The 23,972-nt window shown below is 35.3% G+C and overlaps 2 protein-coding genes across 7 annotated transcripts in view; one reads left to right on the top strand and one right to left on the bottom strand.

Annotated features, from left to right (window-relative positions):
- The window catches only part of DKK3 (dickkopf WNT signaling pathway inhibitor 3), a 38,892-nt gene extending 33,486 nt beyond the window's left edge, over positions 1-5,406 (top strand). Inside the window, exons 7-8 of the mRNA XM_039340313.1 lie at positions 282-438; positions 3,843-5,406. Of these exons, the coding sequence (XP_039196247.1) occupies positions 282-438; positions 3,843-4,068 (383 nt within the window). The 3' untranslated portion in view covers positions 4,069-5,406. The remainder of the gene's footprint in view (positions 1-281; positions 439-3,842) is intronic.
- USP47 (ubiquitin specific peptidase 47) overlaps positions 5,404-23,972 on the bottom strand; it is a 66,968-nt gene continuing 48,399 nt past the window's right edge. For 3 of the 6 annotated variants that reach the window (XM_039340307.1, XM_039340305.1, XM_039340308.1), the window contains 14 exons: positions 23,476-23,588; positions 22,434-22,538; positions 21,662-21,869; positions 21,353-21,468; positions 21,147-21,266; positions 20,169-20,949; positions 18,792-18,967; positions 17,573-17,653; positions 15,570-15,685; positions 15,001-15,119; positions 13,493-13,623; positions 10,245-10,292; positions 9,422-9,552; positions 6,686-6,860 (listed from right to left, as the gene is read on the bottom strand). In XM_039340307.1, coding sequence (XP_039196241.1) covers positions 6,686-6,860; positions 9,422-9,552; positions 10,245-10,292; positions 13,493-13,623; positions 15,001-15,119; positions 15,570-15,685; positions 17,573-17,653; positions 18,792-18,967; positions 20,169-20,949; positions 21,147-21,266; positions 21,353-21,468; positions 21,662-21,869; positions 22,434-22,538; positions 23,476-23,588 — 2,420 coding nt within the window. Of the gene's footprint in view, positions 6,861-9,421; positions 9,553-10,244; positions 10,293-13,492; positions 13,624-15,000; positions 15,120-15,569; positions 15,686-17,572; positions 17,654-18,791; positions 18,968-20,168; positions 20,950-21,146; positions 21,267-21,352; positions 21,469-21,661; positions 21,870-22,433; positions 22,539-23,475; positions 23,589-23,972 lie in introns of all 6 variants that reach the window. The other 3 variants (XM_039340310.1, XM_039340309.1, XM_039340306.1) reach the window with 3 other exon arrangements.

Below are 23,972 nucleotides of genomic sequence, written 5' to 3'. Positions count from 1 at the left end.
GATTATTATAGTTAAGAAATCCTTAAAGAGTGGCTTTGCGTAATGTTCTTTTAAGCTATCCTTTCGTAATACTGTTTTTGATGTTTAGCATTTTGGATGGAATGTTTATTATTAGGGGAAATAACAAACACTAGTATTTATTTTGGGTCATCTTATAAGCCAGTTTGGGGAGAGGGCTTGAAACTTGAAAAGTGACTCAAATTAAGTAACATGAATAATATAAATAATTCAGCTTTAGCATATAATAAAAATAACCAGGCTGTTCCAACTTATCTCGACAGATCTTCTGTTCCCCATATGCACCGCCTTCCCTGGTGAGAGAGAACCTTGCCATAATCCTTCAGATGGGCTTCTCAACCTAATTACTTGGGAGCTGGAACCAGATGGAGCTCTTGATCGTTGCCCATGTGCTCATGGGTTGATTTGTCAGAAGCAAAGGTAAAATTTCAGATTAAAAAGAATTAAACTCTTCCCAGAACTTCATTGGAAAATTAAGATCAGACTAAATATTTTAGTTTTGAGGAACACCTTTGTGCCTCTTAATTTAGCATTTTGCATAAGACTTTACAAGTGTATTGGAAGCTGGCAGTCAAGGCAAAGCAGAAATCAGACTTATTCCTTACTAGTTGCAAACATAAAACTATTTAAATGCTATAGAAAATTAACCAAGGTAAATTACTCAAAAGGTAAGGTAAATACCCATAAGAAATACAGTTTCCCAAATCCTAAGAGTTAAATTGCCTGTAGCAGTCAATGAAATATTATCTTTTGGTAGAAGTTCTTGTTCGAGGGTAGTAGAAGTTAGTAGGAGATGAAATATTTTAGAATAGCTCAACAAAACCTTGATGTGGCTAGGCCATGTATATTTGAAATGTTTCCTTAAGGGCATCAGATCTAGTTGTTCCCAACTACAAGCATTAAGGCTGTTAGGTTTTGGAAGAATACAGTGGACACACAAAAATTTGTAACTAGCAGTAATCAAGAGCAGTTGTGTATAGTTTGAATTGGAGTTTGTAATAGAACAAAGACATTTAATTCTTTGCCCTGCCACTTTCTAAGTTCTTTCTGTTTGTATTTCAAGGAAAGTTTTCATTAATGTTGATTTTCAGGAGAAACAATCACGAAGACAAAAACAGAAAGCATTGAAGTTACATAGAAATACACTCTGGTTAAATATTAGGAGTTTCCAATGGTGAAAGCTGTAACCAAAGACATAGGGTGCCTCGTGGAGGTCTTCAGAGGATGGAGAGCCATCTGTAAAAATTCTGACTTAGATATCTGACCTTCCACTTTTATGACTCTGCAAAACGAGAAAAATAAAAGGAAAATACCCTTTTTCTATTTACATAGTCCTAAACCTACCTAGATTGTTGTTATATAACAGAAGTTCAGATACTTGTCACATTTATAGTTTGCAGTCTGATAGTAGAAGGATGGTCAAAGAGGTGATCATTGTCTTTTTGTGAGAATGTCTTGGTGTGTTTTACTTAGGGTTTTTTTGTGCCAGCCTGAACCAGTTCTGCAGTTTTCTTGATAAGGTTTTTCAGAATTGGTTTATCATTGCAGCCTTCTTCCTAGAGCTGAGAGTGAGTGACTGGCCAAAGGTCACCTAGCTGACTTCATGTCAAGGTGAGGCTAGAACTCAACTCTCCTAGTTTCTAGTTTTGTGCCTTTAACCACTACACCAAACCAGCTTGCTTTGCTTAGGAACTATACAAATATTTCATTGAAAGGTAGTTGATACCCGATTAATCGTAATTCAGGAATGTAGAAGAATTTTATAACCTGGGGTTTAGCACACTTAGCCTGTTCCTGTAGTTATGTCTGTACTGAATGCCCTTGGGGAATCGAGGTGGAGATGTACTGCAGGGGTTTAGGCTGCTAGATAAGCCTGGATTCAGTTCATGATATGGCAGGCTGAAAGTAGCCCAGCAGGGAATTATTAATATAACTGGGTTACAGATCAGACTAAGGCTTCATAGCCCTAAGTTTTCAAACTGAGTCAAAGGTGGTGATTACTGACAGATATGATTTTATTGTACTGGTATAAAATTTCTGAATATACTGTCAGTCCCAGATGGAAGATCGCTATTGTTATGTACTTGCACCACTGTCCACAAAGGTCATGAAGATCATATCATGTTGCTTGGCAGGATTAGTATGTGATTGCCAGGGCACTTGTAAATTAGTAGTAACAATTCCATTTGAAGGCCATAGCCATTGAGTGTAAAGAGATTCCTTCTTAACATGGTTAATTCATTATATTAATAGAATTGTTTTTTCTGTTGCTCATTATGTTGTCTACATTTTACAAAGTTAAAGTTCTAAAGTTATTTTCACATCTAGTGTAGAATGATTTAAAAACTTGTCTAAGATTTAATTCTGAAGTCCATGTATTTGCTCTAGCACAAAATTTCCAAGAAACCAACATAATAGCTTACATTACCTCATCCTGATGCCAACCAGTATCATGAAAATGCAGTTGAATATCTGTTGATACTAATCAGGAGTATGTAATGTGAGAAAATATAAAACAAGAAGGTTTCAAGAATAGTGTGGCAGAGACTGGAGATTTCTCTTTCCTTGTTAAAAATGAGGCGTTGCCTATTATTCTGTGAAGTAAACAGATCAGTCTGAGTTGCTGCACTGAGATTTAATAAGGACCATAATTGATGGATGCAGTTTTCATTTGGGTAGCTATTGTCATGCAGTTCAGCTTTTCAGGATGGATTATTATTTGCAGATATGGGTTGTCAAGACAGGGATGAAGTGGACCATGTAAGACTAAAAGCTGCCAAATTAAAAAAATCAGAAGTCACCCCCAATTAATCCTTTAGAGAAAAGTACAGAATATTGCTAGGCCCCACTTAGTTACAGTAGTGGCCAAAATTGTGGAAATCTTTTGGGAAAAGTATACAATAGAAATGTCACCTTTGATTAAGTTTCTCCCAATTTTTCTTCTAATTTCTTTATAATTGTTGCCTTGTTCACTTAATAATAGTATTTTACATCGCTTTGTGGGCAACCAGTCAACCTTTTGCACCATTACTTTAATTTTATTTTGTTTTACAAGCTCACTAAATGAAAGAACACAAAAAAACCCAACCAACTTGATAGCGATCACATAACACACTGACAAATGTCCTCCTCCCAATTTCAATATGTGGCATCAATAACTGAACCCTACTGTGATCTGATTGGCTCATTGCCAAAACAAGATGATACCTGATTGGCTCTCTAAACACTCATGCTCATTGACTACAATCAGATGAAGGAAAGCTACCTGATATCAACCTAAGCAAGTTGTGCTTCCTTTTTCTGGTTATTTGGCTATAACCTTTCATAGAATACAGTATAGATAATTGAACAAACTATGTTGCATTACATTCTTGATTAAATGATCTTTCCATTGATATATAATTTTATGGTACTAATTTAAAAAAAAGTGGTGTTATTAGCCATCAAACCTCAAAAATACACTTTTCTCAAAAGGTATCCACAATTATGGCCACTACTGTACATGAACCAAAGCAGAACTTTTATTAAGAGGCTGGCAAGAATTCAAAAAACCAGGCTCTCTGTATTGCTTCTTTTCTGTGCTTTAAATCATAAAAATAACCAGTCCAACTGCTAATTCATGTTCAGGTTTCATTGACATGTACTTACGATTAAAAGGTTGATGTCTGAACTGTAAAAAGAACATTTAAAGGACATAAGCCAGTGTAAATGTTGTCAGACTGTTTAAATGTAGGTACATTGAAACATGTAATTTTTAATCATATACACATTTGTCCAACTAATACTAATATATAATGCTGAAACTTGGAACTTGTTTTTTCCAGTCATAGCAGCGAATCTCTTTGTGAATTATCGTTGAACAAGACCCAAAGTGAGGACAAAAACCAACTACTAGCAGATGAATTATCACTTCTAGACTTTGTAACCCAAGATATTCCTGGTGAATATGAAGAGAGACTGATCAAAGAAGTGCAGAAAGAACTGGAAGATGAAGTGGCTGATTCAGGGAAATTAGCTATGGCTAGTGACTTTTTTGGAGAGGAAATATAAGTCTAGCAAGTTAACTGATCTTACGTGCACTATTATTGCTGTTTCAAGAGTTATCATACACACACGGTATACCTGGACCTCCTCTTTGCTGCATAGAAATGCAGTTAACTCCACTGCATAGATTCATGAAAATAGATTACTCTTCTAAAGCTCAAGCTAAATATAATGGGTAGAGATCCCTACATTTTAAGTACCGTTTTGAGCTGGTTAAGAATTAGGGTTCAGTTTAAGACTGGTGGTTTGAGTTATGTATTTCTTGTATATATTGCTCCTTTAAAAAAAATCCAGCTTTTTTTTTGCTTCTTAAAGTTCAACAATACTGAATGATGCTGTGTACTTTGTGACTAGAACCTACAGGATGGTGTCTAGTATATGCAGAGCATATCAGGAGAGTCTGTTTGAATTAGTTATATTGACTACACCTGGTGGAAGTGATAGTGTATGAGCTGCATATCTTGGTTTGGAATGAACATTTCCTGAACATATGCCTGAAACAGGGTAAGTTGTCCTGAAATACTGCTTTCGATGAACAGGTACTACAATAAAGTTGAAACTCTCCTATTGGCAATAGATGTGTAAAACATGAGATCATGCTGTCTGTATATGTGTGTATGTGTATATACACACACACATACACAAGTATAAAAAGTGTTCACCGAGAGTTTTAGGATGTATAACTTTTCCACAGTATTCTCAAATTTAAGTGCAGCTCCATGAAGGGGAAAATGCAATTACAGTAGTTTCTTTTTTGGGGTGTGTGTGTCTGAATACTGGAAGATTAGAGCTCTTGATTTTCTTTTAAATAACTATCTTACTATACCATATAAATCTATTTTTAACACTTACATTTTTAGCAGCATTGTCTAATCCTTAAGAATATATTGGAGTTCTGGTCAAAATTCTGTTGGAGTGACAGTTTCAAACATTGTAGGAATGAATGTGCATACTGGCCTTCTCTACCACATCTGTCTCTATTCCCCAACCTTTGGTTATTATCTCAAAGGCCTCACTATGAACTGTTCATGTTTTCCCTGAATATATATATATATATATACACCTTGATTCTGGATCCCTCATGAATTGGAAAAGAAATTAATCACAAACTGTTCAAATCTTGTGCAGCACTGACATCTGTGCAAAATAAATCTTCACATATTCAAATACTTGTGACATCCTTCCACAATTAGCTGCAAATATTCATGGCAATTTAAGATCCACCAGCAAAGAAACATTTGGAAGTCAGTTCAAAAGGCTTTTCTTCCATTTACATAAGAATTTCTTGCAAAACGATCCTGTATTTTGACTATTACAATAAATTTCAAAGTGTGATTAAAGTAACAATCGAATGAACAAATGTTTTATTTGCATGTTCATGGTTGTAAACAGCATCTGGCATGGAACATTTACCAAAACCTTTGACTGATATAAATTAGATAGCATTTTCAAAAAGAAAAAGAAACCCCTCTATGGTATTGTTTGTAATTGTTCTTACGTAGCAAATTAAAACTCATATATGCTTTGCAATGAAATCATATGTACTGCATCAATCTGTACCACATGTTGAACTACTGCAAACTATACTGGGAGGTGTTAAATGAAGGCCATTCATTTAAAAAAAGCTACATATAAAAACTATGAATCGACTCCAAAAGTGTGATTTGTAATGATGCTAGAAAAAGCAAACTCTAAAGAATCCCAGTCCAAAAATGTACAAAAATAAGTAGCTAACCAAACAAAAAGCCCTGGAACTCATTAACAAGGAAACATTACAAATCTAAGTACCCAACGTTGCCCCCCCAAAACAAAAGGGATACAAATTTAAATAGCCAGCTATATTCTTAAATGTACACAGTGAATATTGATATGTGAAAAGAAATACCATAGTAAGCAGTTGAAATGTATTTCGGCTAACTCAAGAGAGCAACATAGTATTTACACATTGAACAGAATAGTGACATTGCCATTATTCATAATCTAACAAAAAAAAAATCAGTTACAACACTTCTGCAAAATAAACACCACCTGCTGGCAATGGTAACTTTTACTAAAAATACTTTTTCTCCACGTGTCTTGCTTCATGGAAGATTAATCCAATGAGACTAAGTTAAACCTGTAAGCTTTAAGGGATGAGTTTTGCCAATTTTATCACATTTTTAGTCCATTTCCACAACTTTGCTTTTATAAAAACCACTGTCACATTTACTTCAGAAATCTATGAGGTAATGTGTGTATCAGTGAAAAAAAAACCAAAAATCATTCATGGCCTTTGCACAGCTTTTATTAAGCTATGAATATCCTATCTGTGGCTAGTTGACTAGCTACTGCTATGTGCACAATTATCTCCAATTTTTGCCAATTGCCCACCCCACCTTGCTTTTCTGTGTTTTTATTTGCACATCCCTTTTCTTTTTACAGTACATTTGACTACAGTGCACAACATGATTCCAAGTCAAACAGGGACTTGACTGGGCACTGAACTGGACTGGCCTGTCCTTTACCAATCAGTGCTGATGCCTTTTTTTTATACCTAATGTCTTACCTTAATGGCACTACACAGTAGTTGTGTACCTTTTTCACACTTAAGAAAAATTTCCCAGAGAAAATGCTGAAATAAATATCAGTCTTGAGTCAAATCTTTATTTGGCGCTCCATCAAGATATATTTTTAGTGCTTTTTCTTTACGAGGGGAGTAGGTCACACGATGTCCAGTTTTCTGAAGTCTACTGCTTTCTTTTTTCATGAGTTCATTTCTCTGTTCTTCAGTTAGTTCCACCATTTCTTCGGTTTTATCCCTTAGGTTAAAAAAAAAAAGGATTTAAATTCTACAACAAACACAAATTTACATATTTTTAACCAGGCAGTAAGTATCAATATATTTGATGTCCTAATAGACAAATCACCTTCTGGACAAGATGAAATCACCCCTATTCACATAATTCACAGCTTTTAATGTCAACTCAACACTCAGAATATACTTCAGAGCAGCCAGTTCATAGAAGATGAGAAATTGGAAAAGATCCAAAAGGAGCAGGTTAAGCAAATAACTGGCCATTTTCTAAACTACATTATTCCTGTCAATAATGTAAAATGGTTGATCCCACAAATGCTATATAATCTGCACATATTTGTAAAAATACAGGCAGCTTTTAAAATTATTTCAGTACAGCAGGCTTATATATAACCTGGAAGTTTTCTAGGATTCACAACTCCTGCTTGAACAGCGTATGGAGGCCATGGCTAGTAGGGCCTTTGTATAATTATATCTAAAGTACTATTCCTGCATCAGGGAGCACTGTACACAATCGCCAATGCCCCCATCACATTGCAGTTGCAATGTATTATTCAGTAGGACTCTGCTGAATACTATTTGGAAGCTTCACCTGGTACAGCATATGGTTACCTAGGATAATGGCCACCCTAGATTTGCCCATGTGACACCAGTACAACAGGAACCACCTTGGCTGACAATCTGCTTCTGGGTGAATTAAGAGATGCTGGTCATCGCCTTGAAAACTCTCCAAGGGTCAGACCCTGGATACCCTTGAGATCATCTGCACTGAGCTGAGTCTTCCTGTTCAGTAAAAGCTATGAGAGGCTTGTTAAAAATCCCTTCTCTGAAGAGTATAGCATTTACCAGAACCTTGCAGTCAGGCACATACGCCTCTTGCATACTGATTACATTTATATTGAACATTATTTCTGTATTACTTAGCTTCAAATCTAGTGGCAGGCATAAAACCTAAATCATTTTAGATTGTGCTAGCCTACAGCTACAAGTATCTTGAAAACATTAAGAGTAAAATGTTTTATTCTTAAAATTTTCACTCCTAAAGAGTAAAACGTTTATACTCTGCTTATCTAAGTAAGCAGCTGAAATGCAAAATTCTGATAATAGAGAATTAAGCTAATGCAGTCAGAAAATGCACAATATATGGGTTTCTTCCTGAGCCATTTCTCATTTCTGATTTATTTAAACCACTTTTCTACAATCAGTTTTTTCACATTGGAAATTTATGCGGGGTTTTTCAATATACAGGAGGTAACAACGAATCAACGAACACCTAGAGGCAAACAAAGTCATTACTAAAAGCCAACATGGGTTTGTCAAAAATAGATCATGCCAGACAAATCTTATTGCATTCTTTGACCAAGTGACAAAATTAATGGATCAGAGGAATGCTGTGGACATAATTTACTTGGATTTCAGTAAGACATTTGATAAAGTAGATCACAACCTACTACTTGACAAGATAGAAAAATGTGGGGTAGACAGAACCACCACCAGATGGATCTGTAGCTGGCTGACCGGCCATATTCAGCGAGTGGTCCTCAATGGAACTGCATCTACATGGAGGGAAGTGTGTAGTGGGGTGCCCCAGGGCTCTGTTCTGGGCCCAGTACTTTTCAACATCTTCATCAACGATTTGGATGAAGGGATAGATGGGGAACTCATCAAATTTGCAGACGACACCAAGCTGGCAGGAATAGCCAACACTCCAGAAGACAGGCCTAAGATACAGAAGGATCTGGACAGACTTGAACACTGGGCACTAACTAACAAAATGAAATTCAATGGTGAAAAAAGCAAGGTTCTACATTTAGGCAAGAAAAACCAAATGCACAAGTACAGCATAAGTGGCACCATGCTCAATAGTAGTAACTGTGAGAGGGACCTCGGAGTCCTAGTAGACAATCACCTAAATATGAGCCAGCAGTGTGCTGCAGCTGCCAAAAAGGCCAACACAGTGCTAGGCTGCATTAACAGAGGGATAGAATCAAGATCACGTGAAGTATTAATACCACTCTTCAATGCCTTGGTAAGGCCACACTTGGAATACTGCATCCAGTTTTGGTCACCACGATGCAAAAAAGATGTTGAGACTCTAGAAAGAGTACAGAGAAGAGCAACAAAGATGATTAGGGGACTGGAGGCTAAAACATATAAGGAACGGTTGCTAGAATTGGGTATGTCTAGTTTAACGAAGAGAAGGACAAGGGGGGACATGATAGCAGTATTCCAATATCTCAGGGGCTGCCATAAAGAAGAGGGAATTAAGCTATTTTCCAAAGCACCTGAAGGCAGGACAAGAAGCAACGGGTGGAAACTAATCAAGGAGAGAAGCAACCTAGAACTAAGGAGAAACTTCCTGACAGTGAGAACAATTAATCAGTGGAACAGCTTGCCTCCAGAAGCAGTAAATGCTCCAACACTGGAAGTTTTTAAGAAGAGACTGGACAGCCACTTGTCCGAAATGGTGTAGGGTTTCCTGCCCAAGCAGGGGGTTGGACTAGATGACCTCCAAGGTCCCTTCCAACTTTACTAATATGAACATATGAACCTAAAAGGATATACCTATAAAATATCACTGCTCCATCATCACAGATGTAGAGAGGCCATACATTCAGTGTGGAGACCTTCGGATTCCAGTCCAAATCTTGATGTATCTCTAGAATAGAGATCTCACAGGGAAATGTCCCTCTGCCCTAGAAAGGAAAACAGCATCTTAGTAATACCTATTTATTTGATTTATATGGTCACCCGTCTCTCACTAATGGCAATTCTTGGTGGCATACAATAATCATACCTATATATGTTATGGCCCAGCACAATTATATATACTCAAAATGTGTGCTATGATCATAATCAACATTGTTTTTCATTTATGTCTCTATTTCCAAATCAATCATTTCTCAAACATACGACTTGATTGCATTTTTCAGTTAGGTGTAATAAATCCATTCCTCAATCTCCCTCAATCCTCCTAGGAAAAGCTGATTTGTCACTTCACCATTCAGTCAAGCTTCTGTATTGTAAAAGAATGCAGTCTTAAACTTCAAAGAGATGTATGTGATCAGCCAGGTCTTGATTACATTTACCAAAGCTATATGAAATTAAAAATTAAATCAAATGGTCTAGCCAATTGATGGGTGTTTTACCCACTCATATATTAAAGAGACAAGCACTTTCAGTCTACTTGGAAGAGAGAAAATTGATAGGAGACAATGTCTTTTCCTCTTCTCCTGCCCAATTTCACCAATATCCCCTTCAGAGGATTCAGGTATTATAGCAGAAAAAGGGAGATATCCATTAGTATTTGATCAGCATTTTCTGAACAAATCTCAGCTGAGAGGAAATCTGAACCACTTTCAGCAGCTTGAAGAAATAAATAACTTACCTTTGCAAATTCAATATTTTCTGAGGGGATTCCACTTATTGCGTTAAGCTGTGAAAAACATGTATCAAAATGAGTTTATTTCCAAAAGGTATGGTATATGAAGTTTCATATATTCTTGCTGGTTGTTTCAAAGTTTACATTCTGTATTATGTACAAAAATTGGTATCTGAACTGATACATAGATTCCTAGATTTTTATATAATCTAAAAATCGCGTTTAGTTCACTAGTAGTCTCCAAACAAAGGCTAGATGTCATCTTTGATAGATGCTTTTTATACACATTTTAATGCTTTTAAAATAACAGAAAAAAGCAGAAGGAACAAAACACACAAAAAATATACATTATTCAAACAAAACATAAATGTTTAAAGAATAAGTAGTAGATGCTTTAGCAGATTCTGAAATGAGCAGGGCTTGAACTAGGTCAGTGGTTCTCAACCTGTGGGTCGGGACCCCATTTGGGGTCGAATGACCATTTCATGGGGGTCGCCAAACAACGCAGTCTGCCATTTTTTCCCCTTTTCCTTAGCTGTGCTACTCCCTTTTATTCTATTGGCTTTTGAAAGCCAATAGAATAGACTCTCTTGACTAGAGTCTAATTCTATTGGCTTTCCAAAGCCAATAGGAATTGTCCAGGCTGTCTCTGCCCTGCTGAGCCCGCCAAAAGTCCCATTCTGCAAACGGTGCTGCACCAGTTGAGTAGTCCTCGACTTACGACCGGTTGAGTAGTCCTCACGACCAGTTGGGGGGGGGTCGTGGCATTAAAAAGGTTGAGAACCACTGAATTAGATGGCCTTTAAATCCTTCTAACTCTGACTTACATTTCTATGAGAAATGTCTTAAAAGTAAGCAGAATTGTATTTATCTAATTTATATAGCATAGTAAGAGTTCAATTCAATTCATTACAGCCAAAGGCCACACATAAATCAAATATCCTAATAAAACAAAACTAGACAGAGCCATCACAAGAGGACATAGCAAAACATCACAATCAATGGGTGCAATCAATGGGCGACCAAAGTCTGCCTAATTTTACAGGCAGTATATCAAAAACAAGCTATCTTCAGAAACTGAAACCTACTGACCTGACACTAAAAATACAATAAGTATAAATTGGATAAAACACGTAATAAAATCAATTTTAAAAGATTTATTAAAAGGATCTAAAATGATTATGATTCTGGCGAATCCCCAATGCTGCAGCACAGAATCTGGCCACCTGCGCCGTGATCTCTGCCTGCCCATCCTTAAGCAGCCACTGGAGATAGATTCTTTCTAAATGACCAGGATATCTATCGATTATGGGGAGGATATGGTTTTCCCGAATGGCTCTGTAGAAGGAACATCGAAGGAGTATGTGTCCAATGGTCTCCACTTCTCCTGAGCCACAGGAGCAGAGTCTTTCAGACAGTGGTGTGTTTTTGTACTTGCCGTACAAGACAGGCGATGGAAATGCATGGCACCATGCAAGCGAGAATGCTTTCCGGCGGTTTACTGACTCCAACTGACTAAGATACCTGGCAGGTATAACCATGTATCTAATGGAGCCAGAAACAGCGGAGCTATACCTAAGTCCACTTGCCTCTTGATGTCCTCTACCCTTTGATGCAAGGTTTGTTTTGCTTGGTCGTAGTCCAATTTGAGAATTGAGGCTGATGAAAAGCCTAGTTTGGCAAGGTTGACTGCCTTGATCCACGAAGAGGAAAAGTTATCTTGTAGAATTAATGGAGCAAGGCCTTGCGGAAAGCAATTAAGCCTTAAGGAAGCTATACAGATTCTTGCTTCGACTTTTATCAACCCTGTCTCCACAACAATTTGAGATAAGAGTCCACAACAATTTGAGATAAGAGTTTTGCTTCTTCTGTTCAAATTCTCATTTAGCTCTTGCCATCCTACCACCTTTGGTATTATAATCTATATATTACTAAAACTCTGTTTGTAATCCTCAAGTAGCCCAAACATTTTTTAATCAACGTATCTCAAATCCACTGACTTAAAAGAATTTGTGCAAAATCCAGGACCCATTTATTCCCATGTAATTGAAATTTCAAGGATCTTCACACTGATTTTATTCACAAAGTTGTGGTCACTGCAGTGTCATCATGATTAGCTGCAAATCACGTGATTGTAATTTCCAATGTTCCCTGCCAGCTTCCCTCAAGCAAAATCAATGAGGAAGCCAGCAGGAAGTTGGAAGTTGTTCCTGTTCCCATTGCTTTTTTGCCTGCCCAAGATCAATCTATTGCTCTGTTTAGGTAAGGAAATGTCTCTAAAAGGATGACTCAACAGGTGATGGGTTATGAAGTGTACTTTTAAAGTTGAACATTTAACTTTTACTGCCTAAAGCGTAACAGATATAATCCTTTATAGTCAAATTACAATATGTAGAATATGGAATAAAATATATACTGAAAGCACTTTGGAGCATATTGTTTTCTCATAAACAATAGCAATTGGATCTTTCATTCTTGAACTCATTCATGGTAAATCTTTAGCTCTACCTAATACAGATAGAAATGAGACATTATCATATGGCTATCTAAGCAATAGTCCTCAGTTGAATTTCTTCATCTATTTAGGCTACAATTCCCACTTGCACTGCCCACTAGGGCTGCTGTGAATTGCAGTTTAAAACACTGAAAAATTAAGCTGGAAAAGTGTTTCTTTAGACTTGCTTCCTTAAATTATGTGAAGTAGAAGTGATCATTCTGATGTACTCTAAAAACCTAACTTATATCTTTTTAGGAATAAATTAAGCAGGTATTTTATATCACTAAAGAAAACTAGTTCATACATTCTGTTGGAACATAGTTTAATAGTTGTTTATGAATAACCCACATTTGACTGGATGTAGCTCTTTGGTTATATGTAGGTCTTTGGTTATTTGGGTTTTCTCCCGCGTAAAATTGGAAGTGTCTTGGCGACGTTTCGACGAAGTCCCTTTCGTCATCTTCAGGCTGGTGTTTTCGGCTTCGTCGAAATGTTGCCAAGACACTTCCAATTTTACGCGGGAGAAAACCCGAATAACCAAAGACCTACATACAAACACCCGCAAAAACCTCAGAAAACATATATATGTTTTGTATAATTCTTGCTACACTACGGCATGTTGGACCTGCCAATAAACCCCAAAATGTTCTTTTAATGATCACTGTGACTGTGGTTTAGAAGCTTTTAAAGTTTCACAAAAGAAAGTAACTATGAATTCTGTAAGACACGGATATGTATATAAATGAGGTTGATTTACCTTTTCTTTTAATTCATCAACACTACTGCTCTCTAAAACTACTTCTTGAAAATGATCTAGCTTCATCTCTGATGGCCTCCATCTTCTTGACAGAACAGCAAGTTGTGACATCGATTTCATTTTTTCTGCTCCTAAAAGTCATTTGGAATGTAAGTGTGTCCAGTAAAACATTTCAGGAAGAGATATTTAAATGTTTATTTACAGCATTTTCTTTAAGAGGGAAAATTGTCTTGTTAATTGTGATTGTATAAATAAATAAATAAATAAAAATAAACGTTTGCAGAACAAAAATCGACAAGCTCGGTTAGGACAGTCTTACCAAAAAATTATGTTTTAAATTTTATTTCAGATTTGAATTCCTAATCTAGTATATTTATTAAATTTATATATGAAAACAAATAACTGTGATGCTCAGGATCTGGGTACTTCATTCTAAGCATTTTAAACTCAAAATAGCCAGTTTGACTTCTTCAAGCTTAGAATCAAATAACTGAAATTCCGGAGTGTATATACAGCATTTTATATCATATTGTTTCAAATATTCCACCACCAACCCTTTTGGCTTAGTGTTTTTTTGTAAAGAAAACATAAATAGTTAAACTTTTAATAGAAGTTGAAAAGTAAATAATGATTTACTTTAATTATTTAATAAAACTGCAAGCATAAGCTCCATATCTGCTGTCATGACTAATATAACTAAGGAGGATGGGAGAGAGGGAAAGACTGAGAACAAATATGAATAAGAAAAAGACTACTGCTTGTTTTGTTGTTTTGTATAAATTAGGCATTTGTACTGCTGCTGAGTTTTCGGGTGATTACATACAAAAATTGTTGCTATCTGTAGTAAATGGGGAGAAACATCAACCCAGAGCTTGAAATATTAAAGAGTTAAAGGAAAACCAATCTGATCCAACATTCTAGGTAGCAAAAAGAGATTATCCACTAAATAAATAATCAATATCCAACCACCTAACAAAGGAAGGGGCAGCTCCAATTTTATCCGGTTTGCTTTTTCTCTCATGGGAGGGATGAAACAGCTTTTCTTAGGCAAATTCCAAGCCAAGAACTGGGTTTAGAGATCTAGTAAAAATATAACTAACTAGGGGACAATGGACCTAAATGCAGATTAGAAAATCTTAAATGATGTTTTATGGAAAATAATGCTTAAAATCTAGGTGTCTTCTTCAGATCTTGGATAATGCTGTATTTTTTACTAGATTCATATCCTTAGTCTAAGGCATTCTACATGAAGCCAAGTGCTTTCATAAAGCCTCTCAACTTTACATTCTGAGCTACAATAAAATTTTAGAAACACACTCTGTTGCTTTACTAAATCTAACCCTAACATTTGTCATCAGGCTTTGGATTTATTTTTCACTACATGTATAAGGAATTGCAGTGTAATTTTTTTTGTAAAAAATTACTTTTAAGACAACATGGTTAATTTTTATATAATTTAAAAACATTGTAAAGCTTAATTAAAATAACTGATTTCAAAGTATTGATACCTTCAAGTATTTCTAGGAAAACCTCCCAGTTACTTGAAATATTAATATCTTCTTCATAGACATGATAATCCAGAAACACAGTTCCTGGGTTTTTCCAGGTCTTTTTTCTTAGGCGGAATCTATTGAAAAAACAGTAGTTAAAAGTCACAACCACATTTAATTTTGATACAGTGTTTTCCTGAAATAGGTATAAATTATGCTTTTATCAAAAGAACTAAAGAAGCCAGAGCTAAAAGCAACAAATTAAAATTTTCAGTCACGTTCCTTCACTTTATAAGGAACCCCCCCCCCAAGGAATTATTGGTTGTTCAAAACTAAAATTTGGTGCAAAGATTACTATGGTGTGTTACATATTAGAAAGTGTCAATAAATTTTATTTCAGTTATGAAATAAAAACAGAGCAATATCAATAAAATAAAGCATGATTATAATGATTTATTTGTGGCAACAAATCAAAAGAAAATAAATGTATCTCCTTTTTTAAACATGGTAAAGTCAACAGTTCGTATCTCAGAACTTTTTTCAATTGTCAAAATAAGAATTTTGAGATTCATGTTAATGATGTTTACCTGTCAACAGTCAAATTCAGCCCACATTGCTCCCTGAGCTGAGGAAGTAACTCCTCTTTTGATTGCCGCACAGTCATTCCCTTAGCAAAAACTGAATCTATAAGAAACTTGCAGGGCTGTGAAAACACATTTTAAATGGATAACCTGTTAGAAAGCTTTCATATTTTGAGTATCCGTACTTTCCCTTTGCACAAAATATATCAACAAAGATTTTTTGCCTGCAAACAGCAGTGAATTCTGTAGTGTCCGTGTGCGTTTGAAGGGGAAAGGAAGATATCTACAATAGTGTATCAGGACACACACACAAAGTAAGTGTGGATTACTTATTTGACTAGTAAATCTCCTCATTCCAGATCAGTACAACACACAATATAATAAAAAACCATTCAAAACTGAAGGTATAATATTGAGAAACTTCCTGAAAGTGAGGACAATTAACCAGTGGAACAGCTTGCCTCCAGAAATTGTGGGTGCTCCACCACTGGAGATTTTTAAGAAGAGACTAGACAGTCACATGTCTGGTTTAGGTTCTCCTGCTTGAGCAGGGGGCTGGACTAGAAGACCTCCAAGGTCCCTTCTAGCTCTGTTCTGTTCTAGTGTGGCTATTTTTCTAGTTATTGCATCATCAAAGGCCTTCTAGAAAAAAACCCTTGTTTTTAATTATTTCATTATTCTCTGAAAGGTGCTAAGACTGGGGAAGGCATTCTTTTCTTGTGGTAAACTGTTTCAAAAGAGGAGAGCATCCACCAAGAATGCCTACCTCTGCATTTTTTGGCATCACATTTCAAGAGAAGCTCCCTATTTAGCCAGATTGAGGAACAGAATATACTTTATATTAGTGCCCTCTAAAATATCCAGGTATTGAGCCACATAAGACTTCCAGGTAATCGGAAGAGTCTTAAACTGTCCTCAGAAACAGACTGTAACAGGCTGAAGTTTTCAAGTGTCCGAGGACAATTCCATGTACAGCAAATCTCAAAAATACAGCCATGACATGACAGAGTATCCTGTTCTAAGTGAGGCCACAACTGGTGCCAAAAGGCCCTTGTGGCCAGAGACTCTGGTTTGATGCTTTACTGGTTTAGAATTTAGTAATCAAAGAAACTTCTAATTTTAATTATGGTTTGTCTAAGGAGAAGTAAAGGGATTGCTCTATAGATAAAAAACTTGTGTAAAATGTTTTATGTGCCAATATTATGTATTAAATCTGATTAATAGTACATCTCAACCTTCCACTCCATCTAAGGATATTCTAAAAAGGCTCAATACTCCTGTGCATCAGACGTCCTTTAACAATGATTTTGTATAGCTGGTAAATATTAACAGGGATAACCTGGTATTTAAATCAGATATCAAAAAACCTGATAGTCTGGATTCCTTCTGATTCAAATAATTGCAACTTCCTTTCTGTAAAATACATTTTATTCTGATCACTTAGTTAGAAATAATTATTTATTTTGCACACATTTTTTTCTAGCAACTAGTTTTATGTTTGAGTTCATGCAGACACATACATCTTCTTTTAACTTAAAAATGCTTTCCAATTATTGCTTTAATTAACATTCACTCCTATTTTCTCCCACAGAATTCTTTAAATATCTTCACAAGGAAGTGGGGAAAACTTCGGAATATCAGAATATCCTCCTCATACGAGGCTAACAAAAATCAGATGAAAATGGGATGCCCCTTACTTTTTGTACAGTTGTCAGAAGTTTCCTTTGGCAACTAAAACAAGTTTTCTGCTACTTTAAAGAATCATGTCCCATCAGAACAATACATATACATATAGGAAAAATTGTGCATTAAAGTATAAAAGTATATTTCCCAGAGAATCTATTTTATTAACTGCTTCTAAAACTTGCTAGTAATATGATGCCCATATTGGAGCTGTGTAGCTTTTGCTAAATCTTACTTCTTAGCTATTGGCTATAGTGGGTGCAGAAGGATCACTTTTTAATAGTTACATTGTTCAAGATGTTTTAGGAGTTTCACATCTTACTTACCTCTGGATCGTTCACCAAAAGTTGGAAAACCTTGACTCTGTATTCCCCTTTCTTCAGTGCTCTTCCAAACCTAATAGTTATCTTGAAATTAAAAAGAAAAAAAAAATAAAAGCTTGCAAGAGATTGCCTGTCTCTTATCCTTAACACAGAATGCTGGCAGTTAAACAATCAGTAAATGTTTGTGTCTAAGAATGTAATGCACTTCCAAATTCAATAATCAAATTTGAGCAAACTGGGTGTCTTTATGGATAAGCATCTCAGAAATTGTCAGCATAAGCATCTGTACACTTCTGTTCCTATAAAAATATTGGATCACTCTTGAATGAAGACAAAAACTTTACAGGAAAAAGAATGAGATGCAGGCAAGGACAAATGTTAACTAAATACATACAATATTGATTACTTTTAACCACCTTCCCACCATCCCTCTACAATTTAACAACTCTCTCCTAAAGTGTTTTCAGTGTCAAGAGAACCATTGGAAGGTGAGTAATAGGGTATGTATGTAGGTGTGGGTGAGAAACCAGTGAGACAGTATTTTTGTTTGACTGGAAATGAAAAAAAAACAAAACAAAACCTCCAGATTCAAATAGTTGGACAGCACGACTACAGAAGAGAGTTCAAAAAAGGTAGTTCAAAATGCAGGGATTAGGAAAGCAGCATCTACTGGTCTTTCATTAAAATGGGATATGGGACTTTTTTTTATTACCCATCCAAATTTCAATGATGCAATTATAACAAAGAACAGTTTAAACTCTGCAATAAGTTTTCCGTAACTGCAGTGCACTGGGAAGATTTAAAAAATATACAGGTGGTTCTCACTTACCAATGGTAAGTAGTGAGGATCACAAATGGTGATCATGTGACTGTGGGACAATGCAACAGTTGTAATTGAGAGCCAGTTACCGACTGCCCAAATCACAATATGACCATGGAGATGCTGTGATGGCTGCAACTAAAAGGACACATCATAGGTATCCTTGTTCAGCACCACTGTGACTTTGAACAGTCACTGAACGAGTGGCTGTTAAATGAGCACTGCCTTGTATACAAAATATTAAATATTAATTGAGTTGCAGATGGTAGATTGTTAAAAAGGTAAATACTATCTTTTATATTAACGCAAGTAATGCAACAAAACAGTCCCTTGAAAAATAACTGGGCCAATCATTACATTCTAAATGCTTTCCACTAGTATTCAATAACATATTTTGCTAACCTTGTTATCATCTGAGAAGGATGAAAGAGTTTCATTCAATCGGACACTCTCAAATTCTTGATTGCTGGCATAAATTCGAAAGACCTTAAACTGAGAAGATGGAACTCCAACAAACGGCTCCAAGAGTTGTTTGAAAGCAGAAAGTGTAATTCTTTTATCAACATGAATCAACAACCCTAAACCAAGAAAAAAATTAACTTGAAAAACAAACTCAGTTTTAATGCCATATATATAATCACCAATACCATTTCATTTATGTAATTAATAGATACACATATTCCATTTTCTTGCTTTCAAGTTATAAGACTTCAAGTGATCAGAGACATTTATCATATCCATTAACACTGTATTCTGTGTAACTTCACATATAAGGAAATTGTACAGCAGATGATTGGAGCATTTGTGAGATTATAAATAATAATTTACTAAGCTATACTACTTAATATTTTGAAAAGGTCCATTTAAGAAAAAGTATGTTTTAAAAGTATGCATTACAGTTAAACTGCATCTTGAAACTGCCTTCTTTTTACATTAATTTATACTCAATGTTGTTATAAATTTTCAGAAATGTATACAACATATATAAATATAAATAAACAAGCAATCTACATTTCTAGAAAAATGTTTAGCAACTGCACATGATGTGTTACAGATGCACAATGGATTTGTTAAAAATTTTTTGGCAAAAATCTATCTTCTCCCACAACAAATATATTGCCAAAGAGTTAATTTGCCTTAATGGTTATTGATTTATACTCTGCATTTCATTTAGTTCCCCAAAGTGATATTAACAGAAGTGCCTCCTACATTTTTTACAGCTTCCTCTATTTATTAAAAAAAAAATGATTGAACTTATTTTCTGTTTGTGGATCAGATAGAAGAAACAGTTTCCTTCTGGTAATATTCCCCAAAGTTTTTCTAATCAATAGAGGAAGTCATACTGTAAATGAAAGCCTCAATATCAGAGCATTCTCTGCTGATGAAGGAAAATGATGCAGCTTTTCTTTTTTCTTTTGGCATTTAATTTGATTCTATTCCGATTCCTTAAATGTATGTGTATGTCTATATAGGTAGTTTTAAACTTATGGCCATTAGTTTAACAACGGTTAAACTATATACCAAACACGTTACATTCACATTATTTAATTAATAACTGCATCACTTAACAACTTAAATTCTGGTCCCAGTTGTGGTGGTAAATTGAGGAGTGCCTACATCTAGGCATCTAGAACCATCTTTCATTTTATGCAAACAAACAGCAAGCCTGCTTATATAAATGTATCTTGCGGGAATGTATACAACATATGTAAATATAAATAAACAAGCAATCTACATTTCTAGAAAAATACCTTACACATTACCATATTTCATACATACATTTCTGCCCCTCTCCTGAGCCTTCCTCTGCGACGCAGGGCTCTGCCTTGAAGTACATAAACTGTGCTTCTGCCCTGCTTTTCCCACTTTCATCATATTCACTGTCGGTTCCAGAATCCTCTTCAGCCGTATCCCATGTTTCCTTTTTCCCTTCATTGGCTTTTGATCGCCTACTGCTTGTTATGCTGTGTGAATCAAGTCCATTCGCCAAGGTTATAGCGGCATTATCGACATTGCATAATGTGTCACTGCTGTGGCTGGAACTAAGAATATCACTGTCCACAGAGCTTGTGCTCCTGTCATTGTTCAAATCTGAATCTGACCGCTCTTCTGACTGGAAATTTTCTGTATCAGAAACCTGAATTTGGTTTTCGAGTTCCTGGTTTTCTGTTGATGCTGATGAATCTGCCTCATTGGAAGGCGATTCGATATTTTCAAAGTCACTGGCCTCTGTGCTCCTGCTGCTGTCACCATTATCTCCTTCCTGCTGCTGCTGCTGTAAGGACAAGGTTTTAAGTTTTTCAGTGCTCTCTTCTAGGATAGCTTCTACAGATTTTGTATTAAGTAAAGATCCTTTCCCTGCTTCACAAATTGCATCTAAATTGCCTGAATCTCCACTCGCCTTTTGAAATATTGTCCTTCTGAACACTGATCCAGGAGACTGTTCTGGTAATGAAACATACAGCCTGATTGTATTTGCGTGGCGGTCTAGGAGTTTCCATAACTGAGAATCTGTAAACGGCAGCTGTCTATCTTGAGAATCTGAACTTTCAATGAATACCTAAAATGTAAAACAGAGTAAATCCACAAGGAAAAATCATAACCTCTTACAGAAATTATCTTAAGCACATAAACACAGAAAAAAATGTGACATCTGTAAATCAAGAAACTCCTATTGAATAAATAAATTATATTAAATCTATTGTCTCTGACATATAGTAAACTCTGAAAGAAAAACTAGAAGAAAAAATATCTTACTTTATTGCTCCTAAAAAAGCCTTCAGCTTTAAGTGTTTTGTTGGCCACAGCGAGAAGACGCAAATCATTATAGCAACGTTCCAAAACAACACGCATTGTTTCAGCAGGTAAATGTACAGCCTGCGGTAACAGGAAAAGCAAGATAAAATGAATGCTTTTAATATACTAAGGAGAGAGAAAAAAAGAATAAGGTGCAAATTATTTACCTTTGAAATGAGATACTTGAATTCTGTAACTGTCTGGTTCAAATAAGCACGGACACTAATTGGAGGAGCCACTGTGTCCTGTTTTAGGTCGACAACATGAACCTTTACCATGACTTCTGCCAAAATAATAAATATAACTCATGAAGAAGATATAACAAACAGAAAAAAAGGTTAAAAAGGATACTTGCCTCATAAATACTTGATTTAAAGATAATATACTTACTATAAGATACATGCTATAAGGCATGATTATCAAAAATAATTTTCTTGTGCATTCATAAAATCACAATTTTATAAAGTGTCACTTACCACCAGGTTTGTAACATTGGAAAGACTGATCAGGTTGCCTGGTTTCCAGAAGAAGATCAAACATGTATGTTGATTTAACACCACCAAGCAAGATTCCCATTGCAGTGTCATCTTCTCCTTCATAGGATCGTTCCAGATAATCATGGAACTCATCATATTTAACAAGACGACAGCAGTTCAAAGGAACTGCGTCTTCTAAATCCATTATCTATAAGCCATAGAAAAATGAAAAATAGTGTTATTGAAATGCTGTTCAAGTGTTCAGTCAAAATTGAAGAAAAACATTCTAATTTTAAGTTCTCCGGACATGTCATGTTTGTTAACAAAAATAAAAAGTCTAAGAACTACATGCCAATATTATGTTTATTGTCCATTAACATATGATCTGGCAAGATTCTTTGGCACGATTGCCACAAATGTAATAATGTTGTTATATTTGTATCCCCCTTTCCCTCTAGGAGTCTAAATACTAATCTAATACCTTAATTATTACACCACAATGGGTTTGTTATGGCTTTCAATTAATAAAGAATACCAACAACAGCTACAGTAATATTAAGTACTGAAAAATATTTATTAAATGATTTTTATAACTGCCCTATACTTGGCTCATGACTCAAATAACCAATATCATTCTATTATTGTCCAATGCAAACAGAAAGGCAACAATAAGCAGACAAATGGCATCAAAAGAACCCCATGTATACACTGAGGTTTCATGTAGTCCTTGAGATCTTGATCAATTTAGCAATTACCCTGTAAAGTATTGTACCTTATAAGCCATCTCCACAGCTTCCTTCAGAGTCTTATCTTTATGAACTTCCAGTTTATTTTCCATCATTATTTGTTTTACAGGATGCATACAGAATAATTTTATCTGTAATTGACAGAAAAATGATCAAACTGATTTTTCAATGTACTTGATAGTTCTAATTTAATAAAAGAATTACAATGTTCTGTGCATGAACACTTTTGTTAGAATTAAATTAAATTAAAAGAAAAAAAATCTGGAAAACAATCATCTTATATGCTTTTACATTTCAAAGATTTTTTCAAAAACAAAAAATTATATCTAATATTATATCAATGAACATATGATTCTGTTCAAAAGGTGTCATGAAGAAATGAAACACAGTATTCGATTAGCAAAATTCCAATACTATGTATTAAGTTAGTTTACCTAGGTTCTAAAAGTATGTATTTTCAAAATTTCAAAACTACATCAAAAACATAAGCCAAGTGTAAAGAAATTTTTTTTTAAAATTCATATCAAGTGAAATATGATATGAAAGAATACATATTGGCTTACTGTGTTATATCAATGCAGCATATAATCAGAACCGGACTAATGCTGAAAATCAGAAACTTAATATTCTCCACCCAGTTTAGAATAAACCTTGTTTAATAAACAGTTTTCTCCAGCTTGCTCTCCCTTCAAGCTAGGTTTTCAACTTAGTTTGCTAGAAACCTTAAATGAAACTTTCTTCATTTGAATGTCATGTAAAAGTCCAAATTACAAAGCCAAGGTTGGGAAAATAAGAGTAGGAAAATATACAAGTATGTAACTTTATTCTGGCTGCTGTTTTATCAGGCTTAGATCATTCAAACTTAACTGATCCATGATCAAACAGAGAGGGAAAATTTCAATCAATTTCTATTAAGAATGGATTCCTAGAAACAACCTAGAAATAATTTGTAAGCACTGTGCCAAGTAAGAATATGTAAATGATTCTGATACATCTATCAATATGTACCAAATCATCTGTTCATCTTGTTCTAAGCAAACATTTCAGGTGGAATGTGTCAAAACATACCTTGCAAGTATTGCGTTCTATTTCACGCTGCCTCTTTTCTTGTTCTTCCAGTTCCTTTTCTTTTTCTACTAATCGTTTAATATGCTCTGGATATTCATTGACCTCTAGGAACTCTATCAATGCAATAAGAATGTGAGCTTTTTTTAAAAAAAAAAAAACTTGGTTTTGCGGTATTTTGTTATTTTGTAACTTAATCTTACTTTAAATTACACATACAACTTTATGTATACTCCTTAAGGCAGGAGTCCCCAACCTGAGCTATGGACCACTTCTGGGCCATGGCCTATTGAGAAATGGGCTGCTGAAGCAGCGGGCGAGCATGCAAAGCTTCATTTGTGAATGTGCAGCATTTAAGTTGCCTGAGTGAAACCATTCCCCCTCTGTTGCCTGCCACCACTAAAATTTGGGGACCCCCTGCCTTAAGGAATGCTGTCTAGGAATATTTGTGAAATGGACCCACTGCTAAAATGGACCCACTTATTCCCTTTTACACACAC

The sequence above is a fragment of the Crotalus tigris genome, unplaced genomic scaffold (assembly GCF_016545835.1).
Source record: "Crotalus tigris isolate CLP2741 ecotype Arizona unplaced genomic scaffold, ASM1654583v1 scf7180000017744.3724543626:3957646, whole genome shotgun sequence".
NCBI classification, from domain to species: domain Eukaryota; kingdom Metazoa; phylum Chordata; class Lepidosauria; order Squamata; family Viperidae; genus Crotalus; species Crotalus tigris.
Note: the sequence above shows the minus strand (reverse complement) of the source record. Positions and strands in the feature narration are given on the sequence as shown.